Source organism: Etheostoma spectabile, unplaced genomic scaffold (genome assembly GCF_008692095.1).
Source record: "Etheostoma spectabile isolate EspeVRDwgs_2016 unplaced genomic scaffold, UIUC_Espe_1.0 scaffold00019302, whole genome shotgun sequence".
NCBI lineage: Eukaryota > Metazoa > Chordata > Actinopteri > Perciformes > Percidae > Etheostoma > Etheostoma spectabile.
Window position 1 is genome coordinate 43,079 of NW_022604805.1, and position 20,758 is coordinate 63,836.

The 20,758-nt window shown below is 42.2% G+C and overlaps 1 protein-coding gene across 1 annotated transcript; it reads left to right on the forward strand.

Moving 5' to 3' along the window:
* Positions 1–12: 12 nt before the first annotated feature.
* Positions 13–19,358, forward strand: LOC116684513 (uncharacterized protein DDB_G0283697). Its single transcript, XM_032510103.1, has 8 exons — positions 13–28; positions 1,052–1,339; positions 1,851–2,138; positions 6,655–7,152; positions 7,540–7,809; positions 16,791–17,266; positions 19,069–19,168; positions 19,345–19,358. The coding sequence occupies exons 1-8, from the start codon at positions 13–15 to the stop codon at positions 19,356–19,358; spliced, it is 1,950 nt and encodes a 649-aa protein (XP_032365994.1).
* The last annotated feature ends 1,400 nt before the right edge of the window (positions 19,359–20,758 follow it).

The following is a 20,758-nucleotide window of genomic DNA, read 5'->3' on the forward strand; positions in this document are numbered from 1 at the left end:
CAGTTTAGCACCATGGATTTAGTTTCTAGTAAGTTACCAATTGTTTCCCCTCATTTGGTTTTTCCTTCCTTTTTTGGTTTTTCCCGTTTTTTTACAAATAACTACTGTACTGTAAAATAACAATTTTAATCATCAATACGAACTTAAGGCTTCAAATTGCGAAGATCAGCACCCCCCCCGCGCGACCAGAGTCACTGGATGAGAACGGGAGAAAATGAAAAATGATTATGAAAAACAATACCAAGTACAGTAGGAAAAATAGTGACTCCCGTGTATTTCACAGCTCTTCTGACTGAGCCGCTGCAAACCCGTGAAGCAGCGAGACGGTGAAAGGTGAACTGCAACATGGCGAGGGTTCACTGTATAACAAACAGACACATGGTCGGAGAATCTGGGAAGAATTTAAAGCTTTTACTCTTAAACACAAAAGGCACGTCTACTTTAATATATACTGTATATTTAAACATATCTCAGTGCCTCGCTGTGTTGTATTAACTCTGAAACTTTCTCTTTGAGTCCCTCACGTTTTGCGTGATGGTGTGGCGTGCTGGCGCTGTATATTAACAATATCCTTCCTACCACAAGCAATAAAACTCTTCAACATGTCATCCCTGGGTGCTAGATGAGACTTTTAGACACCACAATACTGCACTAAGGGCAACCGGCACAATTGGTTCATTTACATTTTAGCATACATTTAGCATATTATTTAAGCAGTTGCACATTTTTGTTTTCCCATCCTGTATGTATTTAAACATTTGTTCTTATATTTTATTCCTATTATTATTATTTCATGTATATTGTATGTATGTATATTTTTTACTATTATCTCATTTATATTTTTATTTATATTCTGTGTTGTGTGACTTATGTACGTGTGCTGCTGTAACACCGTAATTTCCCATTTTTTTGGGGATCTATAAATATCTATCTATCTATCTATCTATCTATCTATCTATTGACTAGTGGACTGGGAGATTACAGCCCTAGTGTTCTGGTCTTTTCTCCAATAACAGTGGTATCCTATTTCTTTGGTTGTCTGTCCCTCCAGAGCTCCCGCAGCAACATGTCTGTAAGGAGGAGGAGGTTCTCTCTGACCAGCAGCTCAACATGCCAGTTATAACCTCTGTAGAATCAGAAGCAAACCGTGACCACCAGCTCCTCTCTCACAACTCTCATAGAGCTGAGAGCCAAGACCAGAAAGGAGGCCAGCATGGAGACTCAGGATCAACTAGAAATGCAGAGCCAGAACCAAAGAAGAGACGACGCAAGAGCAGAAGTCCCAGCAACAACGTAGACAACACTAACATGTCAGAGGTTCACTCTAATACTCAAACAGGTAAAAAGAGCATTGCAGCACTTGGAGCGCTTTAAAACCAGTTTTATACAGTCTATGTTTAAAACTCAGTGAAAAAAGTAGCGTTTGTGATGCAGTCGGCTCGTAAAATTAAATAAGAAAAATAAATAATTTTTTCTTTTAATAAAAAAAAAATCTAAGTTATTTGAAAATGAAATCGCGAACCGGGTGAATCGATATCACAATTTTCCTGCTATGACGACCAACCACGCTTGCATCACGCATGAGGTGGTACTAATCTGCAGAGTCGAGCAGGTACCATGTAATGGAAAAACGCCATTATAGATCAGACTTATTTTTGGAGCCAGTGGAGTCGCCCCCTGCTGAAAATTAGATAGAAGGCAGCTTTACTGAGCTTCAGCTCCACTCCACTTTTCTGACCCAGAAGCTCTGTCCATTAAATTTTACAGTCTATGGTCTCAGGAAAAAGAGAACAAGTGTTCTGGTCTTTTCTCCAGTAACATTGGTATCCTATTTCTTTTGTTGTCTCCAGAGCTCCCACAGCAACATGTCTGTAAGGAGGAGGAGGTTCTCTCTGACCAGCAGCTCAACATGCCAGTTATAACCTCTGTGGAATCAGAAGCAAACCGTGACCACCACCTCCTCTCTCACAACTCTCATGGAGCTGAGAGCCAAGACCAGAAAGGAGGCCAGCATGGAGACTCAGGATCAACTAGAAATGCAGAGCCAGAACCAAAGAAGAGACGACGCAAGAGCAGAAGTCACAGCAACAACGTAGACAACACTAACGTATCAGAGGTTCACTCTAATACTCAAACAGGTAAAAAGAGCATTGCAGCGCTTTAAAACCAGTTATGTACAATTTGAGTTTAAAATTCACAGAAGAAAATAGCATTTGTGATGCAGTTGTTTCGTAAAATTAAATAAGAATCAAAGTAATAAGAAAAAGTTTTTTTTAAATTAATTTGTGAACAGTAGGACTGTAATCAACCAAAGAAAATGCCTCTCATCTGTCAGCCCTGACAGCGCTGCATCAGCACTCTGTGTCCTCGCACTTAGCGGCTGAACACGGAGACACAAATAGACTATTAGTTTAAAGCTTTTACTCTTAAACACAAAAGGCACGTCCACTTTAATGTATATTTAAACATATCTGTGGTCAAGCTCAGTGCCTCGCTGTGTTGTATTAACTCTGGAACTTTCTCTTTGAGTCCCTCACATTTTGCGTGATGGCGTGCTGGCGCTGTATATTAACAAGTTCTTAAAACCTCAGCCCTCCACAACAGCAATGGGCCTCATATCCTGAGCAATAAAGTCGACAATTCCTTCCGTGATGTTATTTTTGCGTTTGGATAGTAGAGGCTTAACATCCAGCGGGGTCGCAACCGTAGTTGCGGGAGGGTGCGCCGGTAGTTATAAAACGATTATTAGATTATGAAATATGCCAATTCTGATATGTTCATATAGCCCACTCCAAACAGACTGGGCAACCTAACGCAGACAAGTTAGCTTACCGTTTTTAGGCGATACGCCATGTTTGTTGTCATATGCATGGCTTAAAAAAGGCTTAAAAAAGGGAACACTGATTTGACATCTTCATACCAGGCTATAATGTGTTTCGTCAGGACAGAGCTACCAGGACAGAGCTACCAGGGGTGGTGGTGTAGCTATGTATGTTAAGGATTATCTGCAATGTACTGTTGTTCTTTCTAAGTCAGTTCCTAAACAACTTGAACTACTGGTACTAAAGCTTAGGCTTTCAACTACTTTTTCTATTTCTGTTGCTGTTTGCTATAGAGCACCTTCAGCTCCAGTTTCTGCACTCACAGCTTTTAGTCAACTCATAGCTCCATACATATCATCTGAGTTTGTCCTTATGGGTGATCTGAACTGGGATTTGATCAATCCCCCAGATGCAGTTTTGCAACAATTTGATGCTCTAAATCTTACTCAGATGATATCTGAGCCCACCAGACCTAATCCTAAATCTTCTTCATCCACACTGATTGACCTTATTTTGACTAACAATCCATCTAATTATCAAGCCGGAGTTTTCAGTCAAATAAGTGATCATTGCGCTATTGCATGTATACGTTCTGGCCTTTCATTCAAAAGGCCCCCAGTAATTGTAACCAAGCGCTCTTTGAAAAATCTGGATATGCAAGCTTTTCTCCAAGATGTTGCGGTTGTGTCCTGGGACAGAATTAATTCCTTTCCCTCCTTGGAAGAGGCATGGTCTTTTTTTAAAAACACTTTCAGTCTGATTATGAGTAAACATGCCCCTCTGAAAAAAATTAGAATAAAAAATCGATATAGTCCCTGGTTTTCCAAAGACCTGGCCGAGATTATTCATCATAAAATTGCCCTCTGGAGAAAGGCCCGCACTACCCAATCTCCAGCTAACTGGCTGGCCTTCCGTCAATGCAGAAATAAAGCAACACAGGCTATCAGAAATGCCAAAATCTTGCATTTTAAAGAGAAACTCACCACATGTGGCACTGATGCTAGGGCATTCTGGAACACAGTAAAGGTAATGGAAAATAAGGTTATTTCCCCCCGTTTACCAGTTTCTATGTTATTTAATGATATTATTATTACTGAGAAATCTCGGATGGTTTCACTCCTAAACCATCACTTTATAAATGCAACCCATACAGTTTCAATGTCGAATCCTAATTCAGTATCAATAGACACTTCAGATACAACTGCAGCAGATGCACAACCTTTTCCATCAAGCAACAGTGGCTTCTCCTTTATGCCTCTTTCCACCTCTGAAGTCCAGGATGAACTCACCAAGCTAAATACAAACAAATCTGCTGGCCTTGATGGTCTTGATCCCATGTTCTTAAAAGCAGCATCCCACATTCTTGCTGCTCCCGTCACGAGACTCTTTAACATGTCCCTACAGCTCTCTGAGTTCCCTACTGACTGGAAATCAGCAATAATCTCTCCCCACTTTAAAGGGGGTTCTGAATCTGACCCTAACTGTTATCGACCAATTTCTATCCTACCATGTCTTGCCAAAGTTCTGGAGAAGCTCGTACAAAAACAGTTAAATGATTTCCTGGTTTTCGGACGGGGCATGGGTGCATAACAGCCACCACAAAGGTCCTTGATGATGTAATTACAGCATTAGACAGCAAACAGATCTGTATTGCCACCTTTATAGACCTTGCCAAGGCCTTTGACTCTGTTGACCATAGTATCCTCTTACACAAGCTTTCCAGTATTGGCCTGTCCTCCTCTAGCTGTGACTGGTTTGCCAATTATCTCACCAACCGTGTACAACAATTGAAGGTTGAAAATATTATGTCAGACCCACTTATTATCTCTAAAGGTGTGCCTCAAGGCTCTATCTTGGGCCCAACCCTTTTTTCTATCTACATCAATGATATAGCCAGAGCTGTTGGAACCTCTCGGATTCATCTTTATGCAGATGATACCATTTTGTACTCAGTTGGTTCCTCTCTCAATTCTGCGGCTTCTAGTCTTAAACTCAGCTTCACCAATATAGAACAGTTCTTTGATAAACTCCAACTCCGTATTAATACCAGTAAGACAAAATGTATCCTTTTTAGCCGAAAACCGATCACCGAGACTCCACCTACAATCACCTGTATGAACGGTATGGCTTTGGAGTACGTCAATAAATATAAATATCTAGGTATTTGGTTGGATTCATCTCTGTCATTCAAAACACACATCAATAACCTTCAAGCAAAAGTCAAAGCTAGACTAGCCTTTCTTTTCCGTAATAAAGCTTCCTTTACTCATGCTACCAAATGCACCCTTGTTAAGATGACAGTACTGCCAATTTTGGACTATGGTGATATTATTTACAAAATGGCACCAAACACAGCCCTAAAAAAACTTGACACAATCTACCATTCAGCCATTCGTTTTGCTACTAATGCACCCTTTCACACTCATCATTGTGACCTGTACAACCTGGTGGGATGGCCCTCCCTTTACACCCGGCGGCTACATCACTGGTTTCTCTTTATATACAAGACGATCCTGGGCAAGACACCTCCCTATTTGTTATCTCTTCTTCATGCCGTTCATAACACCTATCACACAAGATCGAGTAATTTGATTAAATTTAGTACCCCTCCTACCTCTACTACCTTTGGACGTAATGCCTTCCGCTTTGCAGCAGTACATGACTGGAATACACTACAAAATACCCTGAAACTTACATCTCTGATCCCAATTTCCACCTTTAAGCAAAACCTCCAAAATTACATTGTTGACTCTTGTTCCTGCTGACAATCATGAACCATATTTATACACACATATTTAAGCTCTTATTCTTTATCTTTCTTCGTTGACTGTCTTTTTTTATTCAGTCGCTTGTTCTATGTGTCATGCGTTTGACTATGTAAAGTTGTACAGTATGTTTATTTCCTTTTTATTCAGTTGCTTGTTCTATGTGTCATGTGTTTGACTATGTAAAGTTGTACAGTATGTTCATATCTATTTCTGTAGCCTCTTGGCCAGGTCATGTTTGTAAATGAGAATTGGTTCTCAAACAGTTTACCTGGATAAATAAAGGTTAAATAAAAAAAAAAAAAATAAAATGCAAACTGTTACATGCAATCTTTGCATTCAACTTTTTTCCGTTATCTATTTTTGTAAAATGCTGCCACACTGGCAATGTCTTCGACATGGTTGAGGAGGACTGAATGGAAATTAAACACTCACAATTAAATAAATATTCAGCAAACCACTAAAAAAAGGATTTCTAGTTCTTTCTTCAATCTGTCCCCAGAGGGTCTGAAGAGAAAACAAGGGGGGTGTTCTGAAGACAGACTGTTACCTTTGAAATAGGGATGCTCTAAAAACACCCCCATTAGCAATTAGTGCTTTCCACCCGTAGACGTAACGGTCCATGCTTCCACCTGATGAAATTACACGGCAAGAAATCGACCAATCAGAATTTTGGTCGAGCCAGAACGTATCGACCAATAAATCGACTAGTCGACTGGGAGATTACAGCCCTAGTGAACAGGGTGAATCGAGATTGCAATCTTCCTGCTATGGCGACCAGCCACGCTCACGTCACGCATGAGGCGGTGCTAGTCTGCAGAGTTGAACAGGTACCACAAAATGGAAAAACGACATTAGAGATCAGACTTATTTTTGGAGCCAGTGGAGTCGCCCCCTGCTGGAAATTATATAGAATGCAGCTTTAATGAACTTCAGCATTGGCTTCACTTTTTAGCCCCCCAAGGTGTCATTCATTAGTTTTACAGTCTATGTTCTCAAGAAAAATAACAAGTGTTCTGGTCTTTTCTCCAGTAACAGTGGTATCCTATTTCTTTTGTTGTCTCCAGAGCTCCCACAGCAACATGTCTGTAAGGAGGAGGAGGTTCTCTCTGACCAGCAGCTCTGTATTCAGGTGAGGAACTCCAGTCTGGACCGAGAGGACCCAGAGCCTCCACAGATTAAAGAGGACCTGTGCACCAGTCAGGAGGGAGAGCAGCTTGTCCAGAAGCAGGAGACTGACACCTTTATGTTGACTCCTACTTATGAGGAAAGGGACCACAGTGAAGGTCAGACTCTGAACTTAAACCCTGATGATGACACTCTAAATGCAGCAGAGAAAGAGTCTTTAGCCAACATGCCAGTTATAACCTCTGTGGAATCAGAAGCAAACGGTGACCACCAGCTCCTCTCTCACAACTCTCATGGAGCTGAGAGCCAGGACCAGAAAGGAGGCCAGCATGGAGACTCAGGATCAGCTAGAAATGCAGAGCCAGAATCAAAGAAGAGACGACGCAAGAGCAGAAGTCACAGCAACAACGTAGACAACACTAACATGTCAGAGACAGGTAAAGGTAAAAAGTCTTTCAAATGTATCATGACATGCTCCTTATGACCTCATAAGGAGCAAGACTTCAGATCGGCCTATTGGGGTTTATTTTTCTCAACGGCAGAGCAGGATACCCAGGGCTCGGTTACACCTATCGCCATTTCTAGCCACTGAGGGTCCATGTGCAGGCTGGGGGAACGCATATTGATGTTAAAAAAAACTCATAAAGTGAAATCTTCATGCCATGGGACCTTTAATGAGCTTCAGCATTGGCTCCACTTTTCTGACCCAGATGCTCTGTCCATTCATTTTTACAGTCTATGGTCTCAGGTAAAAGAGAGCAAGTGTTCTGGTTTTTTCTCCAGTAACAGTGGTATCCTATTTTTTTTGTTGTCTGTCCCTCCAGAGCTCCCACAGCAACATGTCTGTGAGGAGGAGGAGGTTCTCTCTGACCAGCAGCTCAACATGCCAGTTATAACCTCTGTGGAATCAGAAGCAAACCGTGACCACCAGCTCCTCTCTCACAACTCTCATGGAGCTGAGAGCCAAGATCAGAAAGGAGGCCAGCATGGAGACTCAGGATCAACTAGAAATGCAGAGCCAGAACCAAAGAAGAGACGACGCAAGAGCAGAAGTCACAGCAACAACGTAGACAACACTAACATGTCAGAGACAGGTAAATGTAATAAGTCTTTCATGTGTGACATGTGGAAAAGTGTAATTCAGAATTTCGGAGACACATGAAAATCCACATAGGTGAAAAGCCTTGTTATTGCAAAACATATGGAAAAGATTTCAGACATAAGGATGTTTTTAACATCTACATGAGAATCCACACAAGTGAGAAGCCTTATTCTTGTAAAACATGTAGAAAAGACTTTGGACGTAAAGATAACTTGAAAATCCACATGAGAACCGACATTTATACAAAGTAGTGGCTTGTTGGTCCACGTGAGAAGAGCCCACACAGTTGAGAAGTCGTACATTTGCAAGACTTTTGGAAAAAGATTCAGACGGTTTAGCATTATTAAAGCATATGAGAATCCACACAGGTGAGAAGTCTTATTCTTGTAAAACATGTAGAAAAAACTTTGGACTTAAAGATAACTTGAAAATCAACATGAGAACCATCATTTATACATTGTAGTGGCTTGTTGGTCCACGTAAGAAGAACCCACACAGGTGAGAAGCTGTATGTTTGCAAGACCTGCAGGAACAGATTCTGTCATGATTCAGGTTTAATGCAGCATATGAGAAGCCCCAGAGGATAGACTCTGAACAGTGGCCGCTGCAGTCTTTTTTTTTTTTTTTATCAAGCTGTTTTAGAGAATGTAATCAGCTTTGGTATGACTGCATGGTTAACCTTAGGCTGAATCCCATTTCTCCATTTTACCCCTACCCTTTGGCCCTTAACCCTACCCCTTGGCCCTTGAAACCAAGGGGTAAGGGGTAGGGGTGAAAACATACCCCTATGAAATGGGACACCTCTTGGTGACATCCCCATGCAGTATTGATCACAAACCTCCAAGATACCGTCTAGGTCTGTTGATTGTGTGGGTTTGGACAACAGTGTCATATGTATTTAAATATTTATATATTTTATAGTTATTTTAGGTTCACTTTGGTAGTGCAGAGGCAGATGTTCTTATCTGTGTAGTTCTTAGGTCTGTTTTCAATACATATGTGTATACACATGTATCATGTATACATACATAAAAACCCTGTATACATGGTGTATACATACATACAGTGGTGTGAAAAAGTGTTTGCCCCCTTCCTCATTTCCTGTTCCTTTGCATGTTTGTCACACTTAAGTGTTTCGGAACATCAAACCAATTTAAACAATAGTCAAGGACAACACAAGTAAACACAAAATGCAATTTGTAAATGAAGGTGTTTATTATTAAAGGTGAAAAAAAATCCAAACTGTCATATAAGGATGTTTATTTGCCTGTTCATTACTATGAGTTTTACGGTAGTTTTACGGTAGCTATTTAAGATATAGCTCCGGCTAAAGAGTATTAAGCCTCCGGAATTATCATTTTACATGGTGTCAGAAGTGAACGGAGGGAGTTATGGCCAAATTTAACCCCCCGACAAGCTTCTCCTTTGACAAACCGGGAGAATGGCCGGATTGGAAGCAGCGTTTTGTGAGGTTTAGGACCGCCACCAAGCTCAACAAAGAAGATGGCGCTGTCCAGGTGAGCAGCCTCATATACGCCATGGGAAACGAGTCGGAAAACATTTACAGATCGTTTGCCTTTGGCGAGGAAGACAGCGCAGACGACTTTGACCTAGTGCTAGCAAAGTTCGATGAATATTTTGTGCCAAGACGGAACGTTATTCACGAACGAGCACTGTTCCACCAGCGCGTGCAGAGGGCGGGAGAGAAAGCGGAGACTTTCATCAGAGCTCTATACGAGCTGTCCGACCATTGCGACTTCGGCGCAACGAGGGAAGAGAATATCCGCGACAGGATCGTTGTCGGGATATTGGATAAGGATGTCTCACGTAAGCTGCAGTTAACCAGAGACTTAACGCTCGCGACAACCGTGGAGACGGTCCGGCAATCTGAAGAGGTGGCTTCACAAGTCAGCATGCAGGGAGAGGCAGCTGGGATGATAAACGAAATCACGAACAAGCACAATAAATTCACGAAACGCTATGGTAAGCCTAAAGGTGGTAATAATGGACAATGTGGGAAATGTGGAAAAGCCAGGCATAGTAAGGACGAAAACTGCCCCGCTAGGAAGTCCACATGCAACACATGCAATAAAGTTGGACATTGGAGCAGAGTGTGTAGGAGTAAAAAACAGTGAGTGAGGTCACAGAGGAACCAGAAAAGTTGCAGCCTTATTTTCTTGGAGCTGTAAGTAAAACTGATGGCTCAGCTAAGCATTGGACTGTGGACTTGCATGTGGGTTCTACGCCAGCCCAGTTTAAAATTGACACAGGGGCCGATGTGAGCATCATCTGTGAGCAGACTTACAACACACTCAAACCCAAAAGTCCGCTGGAGCCTGCAGATATGCCACTATATAGCCCAGGGGGGAGCTGAAGTGCATTGGAAAAATTCAGAGCACTGTGACACATAAAGGAAAGAGCTACCCACTCCAAGCATATGTCATTCGTGGACGTACAGTGAACAATCTACTCAGTAGACCACTTTCTGTTGAAATGAAGCTAGTGAGGATTGTGGACGAAACCGTGAGCAGCCATGGGCATGCACAAGCTTATGGGGAACATGGGACATTAAAGACTGAACCTGTACGAATACAGCTTAAAGACAATATTCAACCATATGCTGTCTATACTGCACGGCGTGTACCGCTTCCGATGCTGGAGAAGGTAAAAGAGGAGCTACAAAGGATGGAGAAAAATGGCATCATCGAGCGAGTAACACAACCTACAGACTGGTGTGCACCCATGGTGCCAGTCCTGAAGAGGAGCACAGGTAAAGCTCGCATCTGCGTTGATCTCAAGAGGCTGAACGAGGCTGTTAAGAGAGAACAGTACATCTTGCCTACTACAGAGGAGATAACTGCAAAAACTAAGCGGAGCCACCATCTTCTCATCACTCGACGCCGCAAGTGGCTTCTTCCAGATACCACTCCACCCAGATAGCTGTAAGCTCACTACATTCATCACGCCGTTTGGACGCTTCCACTTCAAGCGGCTACCGTTTGGCATAACCAGTGCACCTGAAATCTTTCAGAGGAAAATGATGGAGACTCTTCAAGGACTGGAGGGTGTTGAGGTCTTTATGGACGATATTCTCGTGTATGGTGCCACAGAGGCTGAACATGACAACAGGCTGGAGAAGGTGATGCAGCGTATCGAGTCAGCTGGTCTAAAGCTCAACAGAGAAAAGTGCTCCATCAGGCAGAGTCAGCTGCGGTTCCTCGGCCACCTCATTGATAGGTCTGGGATCCGGCCTGACCCAGATAAGGTGGAGGCTATTCGCCAGCTGTCACCGCCGGCAGATGTGCAGGAGTTGAAAAGGATACTGGGAATGGTTAACTACTTGGGTAGATACATCCCCAATCTCTCAACTGTGGGACAACCGCTGTATGAACTCCTGAAGAACAAGAATACATGGAACTGGAGTCATGCTCAAGAAACAGCATTTGAACACATTAAGGAACTGTTAACAACTGCACCAGTACTTGCCTACTACGACGTGTCTAAACTGACTGCTGTATCAGCCGATGCAAGCAGTTATGGGCTAGGGGGTGTGCTACTACAACTCCACGGGGAGCAGTGGAAACCTGTAGCATATTGCTCCAGACGTCTCACCGACGCTGAATCCCGCTACGGCCAGATTGAAAAGGAAGCTCTGGCGGGCGTTTGGGCGTGCGAAAGGTTTGATAGGTACCTAAACGGACTAGAGCGGTTCAAACTTGTAACAGACCACAAGCCACTCGTACCCCTCATCAACAGCCGCAGCCTGGATAACGTACCCTTGCGTTGTCAGCGTCTGCTAATGAGGCTCATGAGATTCAACCCAGTTGCGGAGTACGCTCCAGGAAAAACCCTCATCGTCGCTGACACACTGTCACGCAGCCCACTGGCCAACACAGGGGTGGAGACTGACACGCACAAGGATGTGGCGTGCTACGTAGCTAGCGTGGTGGAAGGGATTCCTGCATCTACTAGTAAAATGGATGAAATCAGGACAGCTACAGCAGCGGACAAAGAACTGCAGTCCGTCATAACACTCGTAAGGAGAGGATGGCCTGAACACATAAGCAAAGTGGCTATGGATGCAAGAGCATATGTCCAAGTTAAATCAGAGCTGTCTGAATACAATGGGTTACTTTTAAGAGGTAGCAGGATCGTCGTGCCTAAGCCAATGAGAGATGAGATTCTTCTAAAAATCCATGAAGGACACCAGGGCCTGATTAAATGCAGAGAGAGAGCATCTTCATCGGTGTGGTGGCCTGGGCTTGCTTCCGAGATAAACAAACTTGTAACCTCATGCCAGCGGTGTGGTGAGCTGAAAAGAACACAACAAAAACAACCTCTCATCTCTACACCACTTCCTGAGCGACCCTGGAAAAGAGTTGCAATGGATCTCTGTGAGCATGAACGCCAAAATTACCTGGTAATTTCAGATTACTACTCCAGATTCATTGAGATTTTGCATCTGTCCTCAACGACGGCTGGACAAGTCATCCAAAAGCTAAAAACAGTTTTTGCAAGATTTGGCATCCCAGATGAAGTGGTGAGTGATAATGGTCCCTAGTTCTCTGGTACAGAGTTTCAAGAATTAGCCAGGCGGTTGGACTTCAAACACTGCACTTCTAGTCCCCATCACCCGCAAGGTAACGGACACGCAGAGAGAGCGGTACAGATCGCAAAGAAAATCCTCAAACAGGAAGATCCTGTGATGGCTCTGATGAGCTATAGGTCTACTCCGTGCTCCACAACAGGCTTCAGTCCAGCTGAGTTGTTAATGGGGAGGCGAATAAGGACCACACTCCCCTCCTTGGAGAAAAACCTTACTCCAAAATGGCCCGACCTAGCAGCCGTGAAAGAAAAGGACCGGCAGGAAAAGGCAAAACAGGCTCATTACTTCAACCGCTGTCATGGAGCCAGACTCTTGCCTGCCCTGCAGCCAGGAGATGCTGTATTCTCCAAGTTGGATCATGAAAAATCATGGTCTTCACCTGCGGTGATCCTGAGTAATAGTAGCACTCCAAGATCATTCGTCATCAAGACACAACAAGGGGCTGTGCTGCGGCGAAATCGCCGCCACCTTCAACCTATGCCAGTTCCACAGTCAACGTCAGCATTGCCCTGTGAGTCGACAGAGACAGGCACCCACTCTGACAGTGCCGCCATGGTAGAGACTGTTCCTGTCAGTCAGAGTGAGGCAGCACCCTCAAACCCTCTTCTCAATCAGACTGTGACCAGGTCTGGACGAGTTTGCAAACCAGTCACCAGGCTTAACCTGTAGACCTGTGGCTGTTTGGGACAGTAGGGACAGGGGGAGAATGAGTATTGCCACTGATGTTGTTAATATTGCTCATGGTAAACTCAGGTTACTGAAATTAATGTGGCAATTTTGAGTAAAGAATCTGTTATTGATGACAGTACCATAATGTGAGTTCAGTATGTTTTGGTTTGTGTGCCTACAGTGGCAGGGTTGTCACGATAGTCAGTTTCCGTTTGACTTAATGTGTTAAGCCGAAAACAAAAGAGGGGAGATGTCATATAAGGAAGTTTATTTGCCTGTTCATTACTATGAGTTTTACGGTAGCACAGAACAAGTGAGATCTCGCTATAGCCTTGCATGTTATCGCGAGACGTGTGTGTGATTTGACGGGCTACTACTGCATGTGTTCGAATAAAGATATAGCTCCGGCTAAAGAGTATTAAGCCTCCGGAATTATCATTTTACACAAACCATCATGGCCCTGTGTGAAAAAGTGATTGCCCCCCTTGTTAAAACATACTATAACTGTGGTTGTCCACACCTGAGTTCAATTTCTCTAGCCACACCCAGGCCTGATTATTGCCACACCTGTTCACAATCAAGGCATCACTTAAATAGGAGCTGCTTGAAACAGTAAGGTCCACCAGAAGATCCTTAAAAGCTACACATCATGCCGAGACCCAAAGAAATTCAGGAACAATTGAGAAAGAAAGTAATTGAGATCTATCAGTCTGGAAAGAGTTATAAAGCCATTTCCAAAGCTTTGGGAATCAAGCGAACCACAGTGAGAGCCATTATCCACAAATGGCGAAGACATGGAACAGTGGTGAACCTTCCCAGGAGTGGCCAGCCGCCCAAAATTACCCCAAGAGCGCAGCGACGACTCATCCAAGAGGTCACAAAAGACCCCACAACAACGTCCAAAGAACTGCAGGCCTCACTTGCCTCAGTTAAGGTCAGCGTTCATGCCTCCACCATCAGGAAAAGACTGGGCAAAAATGGCCTGCATGGCAGAGTTCCAAGGAGAAAACCACTGCTGAGCAAAAAGAACATCAAAGCTCGTCTCAATTTCTCCACAACGTATCTTGATGATCCCCAAGACTTTTGGGACAACATTCTGTGGACCGATGAGACAAAAGTGGAACTCTTTGGAAGGTGTGTGTCCAAGTATATCTGGCGTAGAAGGAACACTGCATTTCATAAAAAGAACATTATACCAACAGTAAAATATGGTGGTGGTAGTGTGATGGTCTGGGGCTGTTTTGCTGCTTCAGGACCTGGAAGACTTGCCGTGATAAAAGGAACTATGAATTCTGCTGTCTACCAAGAGATCCTGAAGGAGAATGTCAAGACCATCTGTTTGTGTACTCAAGCTGAAACGAACTTGGGTTCTGCAGCAGGACAATGATCCTAAACACACCAGCAAGTCCACCACCGAATGGCTGAAGAAAAACAAAATGAAGACTTTGGAGTGGCCTAGCCAAAGTCCTGACCTGAATCCTATTGAGATGTTGTGGTATGACCTTAAAAAGGCCGTTCATGCTCGAAAACCCTCTAATGTAACTGAATTAGGACAATTCTGCAAAGATGAGTGGGCCAAAATTCCTCCAGGACGCTGTAAAAGCCTCATTGCACGTTATCGCAAACGCTTGGTTGCAGTTGTTGCTGCTAAGGGTGGCCCAACCAGTTATTAGGTTTAGGGGGCAATCACTTTTCACACAGGGCCATGATGGTTTGGATTTTTTTTCACCTTTAATAATAAACACCTTCATTTACAAATTGCATTTTGTGTTTACTTGTGTTGTCCTTGACTGCAAAGGAACAGGAAATGAGGAAGGGGGCAAACACTTTTTCACACCACTGTATACACCATGTATACATGGTGTGTGTATATCTGTTTCCGTTATCACCGTTTTGAATGTCATTGATGTTCACAAAAACATTTTGTTGACTGTTCAATGTTAGCGTTAGCGATAAGCGTTAGCATTGCAAGCTAGCAATTTTTAAAAAGTTTCAGTTAGGAACATGGTTGCAAGTATACATGTACAGGACTGCATAGACCACAAAACAAGACTGTCGTAAGTTTTTAATCAATTATTTAAGCCGAAAGTACTTACATTTATGTGTCTCTCTGGTCGACGGGCAGCCATTGATGCCTGTGTGTTTTCAAGTGAGGTCGCATCCACATTCGGTTTCTAGGGCTATACACCCCTTGGTCTATCCCCTACCCCTCGGTCGTAATAGGTATTGGGACAGCACTAGGTCCCGCGTGAACGTGCAAAAGCTAGGGGAAGGGGTAAGGGGAAGGAATGGGATTTAGCCTTATTCTTGTAAAACATGTAGAAAAGACTTTGGACGTAAAGATAACTTGAAAATCAACATGAGAACCATGATTTATACATAGTAGTGGCTTGTTGGTCCACGTAAGAAGAACCCACACAGGTGAGAAGCTGTATGTTTGCAAGACCTGCAGGAACAGATTCTGTCATGATTCAGGTTTAATGCAGCATATGAGAAGCCCCAGAGGATAGACTCTGAACAGTGGCCGCTGCAGTCTTGTTTTTTTATTTTTTATCAGGCTGTTTTAGAGAATGTAATCAGCTTTGGAATGACTGCATGGTTAGCGAACCTTTCTGTATCATCGAAATTTAAGTTATTGGTTATTTGTTAAAGAAAGATAATCACTTTTTCAGTCCCTTTTTGACCAGTGCGTACTTAAACAGGTGAAGATTGTCCTCTGTGATCCGTCCCATGTTCTGGACTGAGTTTGTGAATTGTTACCATATAGGCATTGGTCGTTTACCGGTTTCAAGGTATATTTTGGTTTGAAAAAGTCACGGTTTCAAATTCTCTAAAGTTTTCTATAGTGTTCCTAAGGTATCAGCTTTTTACCCAGACATTTTGAAGTAATACATTTGAAAGCTGTGATTGTGAAACCGTAATATTTTTGCTTAAGTTTATCATACTGTCAGGATCTCATACACATATACACAGCTCAGCAGTTCAGATAGAATATGTTGCCGATGGGGACATGGGTTAATGACAATTATTTTAGAGAATAAAATGACAAGTATTTTAAGTGTAACAAACGCTACCTCATTTACACTTTCAGAAATCAGCTCTAAAAACTTTATACTTGTGTTTGAGTACAGCTGATATACAGATTCATGCCAGTGGTTCTCTATTTTATTACCTTGAATAACATTTGGGTTTTTCTCCTGAAAAATAAGCAGAACCTCTGCGTTTTTCCTAAAAAATCATTGCTTACAAAGTAGCTCATTGTTAACCTTACTACGTTAGGAGAGATGCGTCATTTGTGATTTAACATCATTTCAATATAGAGTAATTGATCCCAGAAGTGTGAATCTCTGAATTTCTTTCCTATTTTGCTCTCGTTTATAAAACCGTGAGCACGGTTTATGAAACCGTGCGCACAGTTTATTATTTATTTATTATTATTTTTTTCACTCAGCTGACCCCAGGGGGGCGCCGTATGTTTCTGTGATAAAGAGCCAAACTGCCTCACATTCATTTAAGCATAATGTTGTTAGATTAACGGGTGTGAATATTTGTAAAAACTGCTTGTACTTTACAAAAAATAAAAGCAGAAAGCAACAATTTGGTCGTAGTTTGGAGCCCTGTAAAGAGATCCTGTCAACATGAAATTACAGTTTTCTAACAGTTTTCTACATGTGCTTGTATTTCCTTAATCTCCTCAGACGTCCAGAAGCTGTCGGTGGTTAAAGCAGAGGTTCCCCCTGAGCAGCAGGGGTGGAGCTCCAGTCTGGACCAGGAGCACCCAGACCCCCCACACATTAAAGAGGAACAGAAGCAACTCTGGACTAGTCAAGAGGGAGAGCAGCTTCAAGGGCTGGAGGAGGCTGATATCAAGTTCCCGTTCACTACTGTCCCTGTGAAGAGTGAAGAAGATGATGAAGAGAAAGCTCAGTCCTCTCAGCTTCATGAAAGCCAAACTGAGGAGAACAGAGAGGCAGAGAGAACAGGATTTGATGGAGAGGACTGTGGGGGACCAGAACCAGCCAGGAACTCAGATCCAGATAGTCCTTTACAACCAGCTACTCATGACAAGACTTCAGACTCCTCTGAATCTGAATTTGAGACTGATGATGCAGACTGGGAGGAGACTAGGGAACCTCAGACAGGTTTAAACCCTCTGCCAAACAATGAAGAACCTGTAAGTGATGTTGGATGTAACACTGGAAACACATCAGTTAGCTCCTCTGAATATACAGGAAGCTTTGGCCGCAAAAAACATCTTCAGAAACACTCTGGAGACCAAACAGGAGAGAAACCATTTAGTTGCTCAGTTTGTGGTAAAAGATACCTTTGGAAGAAAACCTTAACGACTCACATGAAACTTCATTCAGAAGAAAAATGTTCCACCTGCTCAGCAAAGCAAGTTTCTGTCAACCTGGCAATTTGGTTGTACACATGAGAATCCACAGAGGTGAAAAACCATTTAGTTGTTCAGTTTGTGATCAAAAATTTGCACTGAAGCAAAATCTGAGACGACATTTGACTGTCCACACGGGAGAAAAACCATTTAGTTTCTCAGTTTGTAGTAAAGGTTTTACACAAAAGAAAACTCTGAGACAACATTTGACTGTCCACACATTTTGCTTCACAGAATCAATCCGCTCACTAATTGAAAACAACCCTGCTATTATTATGAACATGCTCCTTTCAATTACAGATTCAATTCCACAGAATGAGCAGCATGCATGTCATGACTGTTGGTTTTCTAGGACTCTACAACACTTACTAGTAAATTATTTGCCATGTAGAAATATCACTTTTACCACAAAATATGATTTATGAGTTTAGTGATGCTATTATTGTGAACACAACTGTACATCAAAGCTAGTTGTATTCCAGAGCACAGCAAAAAGCTCTGCTGTGCTTCAGAACTGCTTGAGGGAATGTAGCTTGTGTGGACAATACCACATTACACTATCATATTACTTACTTACATAATACTGGTGGCTATACAAGTTTTATTTAGCAAAAACAACAACCTAAAACAAAAGGTCAAAGGTCAACTGGTGCCCCTCATTGCTAATGCCCATCAGGAACAATGGTTCCGATTTACTTTACTGGAGTATAGCTGTTCCAGCAACATGAAGACAACACAGTAACCCCTACAAATACTAGTGAAAGCTAAAAATCTGTGGGAAAATGTTACATTTACAACTTTCCCGGCAGAAAAAATCCCGGATGATCCCCCATTTGTTACCGGCTGGCTAAAGGCTGGCAACAAAATGGAGGCCACACATAAATTGATCAAAAGTAGTTTATTTATCACAAACTAACCAACAATGGATGCATAGATTCCCATAATGCAACTCCATAATAGTGATGTTGGCAGATAATTAGCCCTCATGTCGTCCTCGGGTCAAAATCACCTGTTGTCCTATATCAATGTTCTTTTTAATTACCCAAAATAACATGATTGATTCCACACAACGCTCTTTGCCAAGTACAAATCTCTACTTTCTTATTCAATTTTATAGCATTTGGAGAAAACGATGAAGTGTTTTTTAAATAGTATTGAGTAAAAGTTGACATATTCCAGTCTTTGATTATCATCAACATCCATTCCTTTAATTTTATTCTAAATAATTCCTAATTTCTGCTTTTCTCACTCAAACATTAATTATAATTTCCTATAAATGAGGTTTGTTGACCATAAATTCCAAAATAACTGTAAAAAGTAAAAGTTAATAAGTTGGTGTAATATATTGTTAAACGTCAAAAAAGTGACAAAAACTGAAGAAAAATGTAAAACATTCATACAAAGCCTCAACAAAAGTGTTGATTTTCAATTTTGACGGGAAGACAACACAAGGGTTAAGAAAAGTATTGCGTCAGTCAAACAATGTTCCATAGACATGCTCTAAATGTTGTTTCTAGTTTAAGATAGAGCTCTACAGCATGGCACCTCACTAACTCACTCCCTTGGTTTTTCTCTGTTGATAGAAACGGAGAGGAAGAGGAGTCAAACGTCACCGCTGTCAGCACTGTGACAAATCCTTCACAACATCAAGATATTTAAAGATTCATCAGAGAGCTCACACTGGAGAGAAGCCTTACAGCTGTGATCAATGTGGGGCAGCTTTCACAGTACAGAGTACCCTAAAAACACATCGACGCATTCACACTGGAGAGAAGCCGTACAGCTGTGAACAATGTGGGGAAACCTTTTCTCAGAGGGGACACCTTAAATCTCACCAGCGTATTCACACTGGAGAGAAGCCGTTCAGCTGTGAAGAATGTGGGGAAACCTTTTCTCGTAGTAGTACCCTTAAAACTCACCAGCGCATTCACACTGGAGAGAAGCCGTACAGTTGTGAAGAATGTGGGGAAACCTTTTCTCGTAGTAGTACCCTTAAAACTCACCAGCGCATTCACACTGGAGAGAAGCCGTACAGTTGTGAAGAATGTGGGGAAACCTTTTCTCGTAGTAGTACCCTTAATAGACACCAGTGCGTTCACTCTGCCTCGTTGTGAACATGTTTCAGAGCCAAGCTGTTTCCTCCTCCTCATGCCCTGATAGCTGTGTTGTTATATTCTGATCTTCTCTCCACATTGAAGGCTGACCAGCAGTAACTTTATCTTCTGAGCAACATGTATGTTTTTGTGGATCAGCTGGATTGTTTTCTGCTTTTCCCCAGAACCCTTTACCATTTAGGCACCAGAATTGGTGCCTGAACCCATCCTTTTAAAAATAATTGTTTTAAATGTATGTTTAAAAAAAAAAAAAAAAGGAAGTACAAAAAGACAGTCAGCAACATTTAAGAACGGCTTGTTATTTCTAAATGTATTTATTTTTAAAATGGTCCAAATTAAATGTAAAAAAAATGTAATCCAGTAATCCAGTAAATTGCTGCTAAATAACAAAACAACCACTAGATGGAAAAAGGCAGCCCTGTTATTTCAGTAGCACCGAAATGAAGCCCCAAAATCCCCGTTACTATTCGGTCCGATAGATACCGGGTGTTAAGGCACCGGTGCCGTACTAGCACCGGGTTTCGGTACCCAACCCTAACCACAATGTACCCACCGTGGGAAGGAGAAGGCCTAAAGGAGAAACATTAAGACGTTTAAAGACATGTTTGAAACTTTTTTTATTTTGGTTTTATTTTGTAAAAACCTTCTTCTCATCTCTAGAAACATACACATTTTTTTGGGCTGACAGGATGTCAGTGTAATTTTCATTTCAGGAATACATTTTTGTCACCCTTATAATGTAAATTGGTCCAAACAGTCCTCTCATCATTACCAACACACTAGAAGTTGGCCATTTTTAATTGTACGTGTTCAAGTTATTGTTGTTTTGTAGTTTAACGTCATGTTTTCCTACTTTGTGGAATTTCATTTAATAATCTTTGACATTTCATATTTTCTGTGACTGAATGTGGTTTTAAATCTGTTGAGGTCTGTTCAGACCAACTGCCATGCTTTGCCTGTTTGCAAGACATGATATCTCTCTCTTTCTCATGCACGCAACAAACTCTCTGGGCAGGCAAAACAGAGAAAGGAGAGGTAACCTTGCTCCTCATGACATCATAAGGGGAGGATTCCAGATTGGTCCATTTGAGCTTACATTTTCTCAAAGGCAGAGCAGGATACCCAGGGCTTGTTTTACATGTAACACCATTTCTAACCA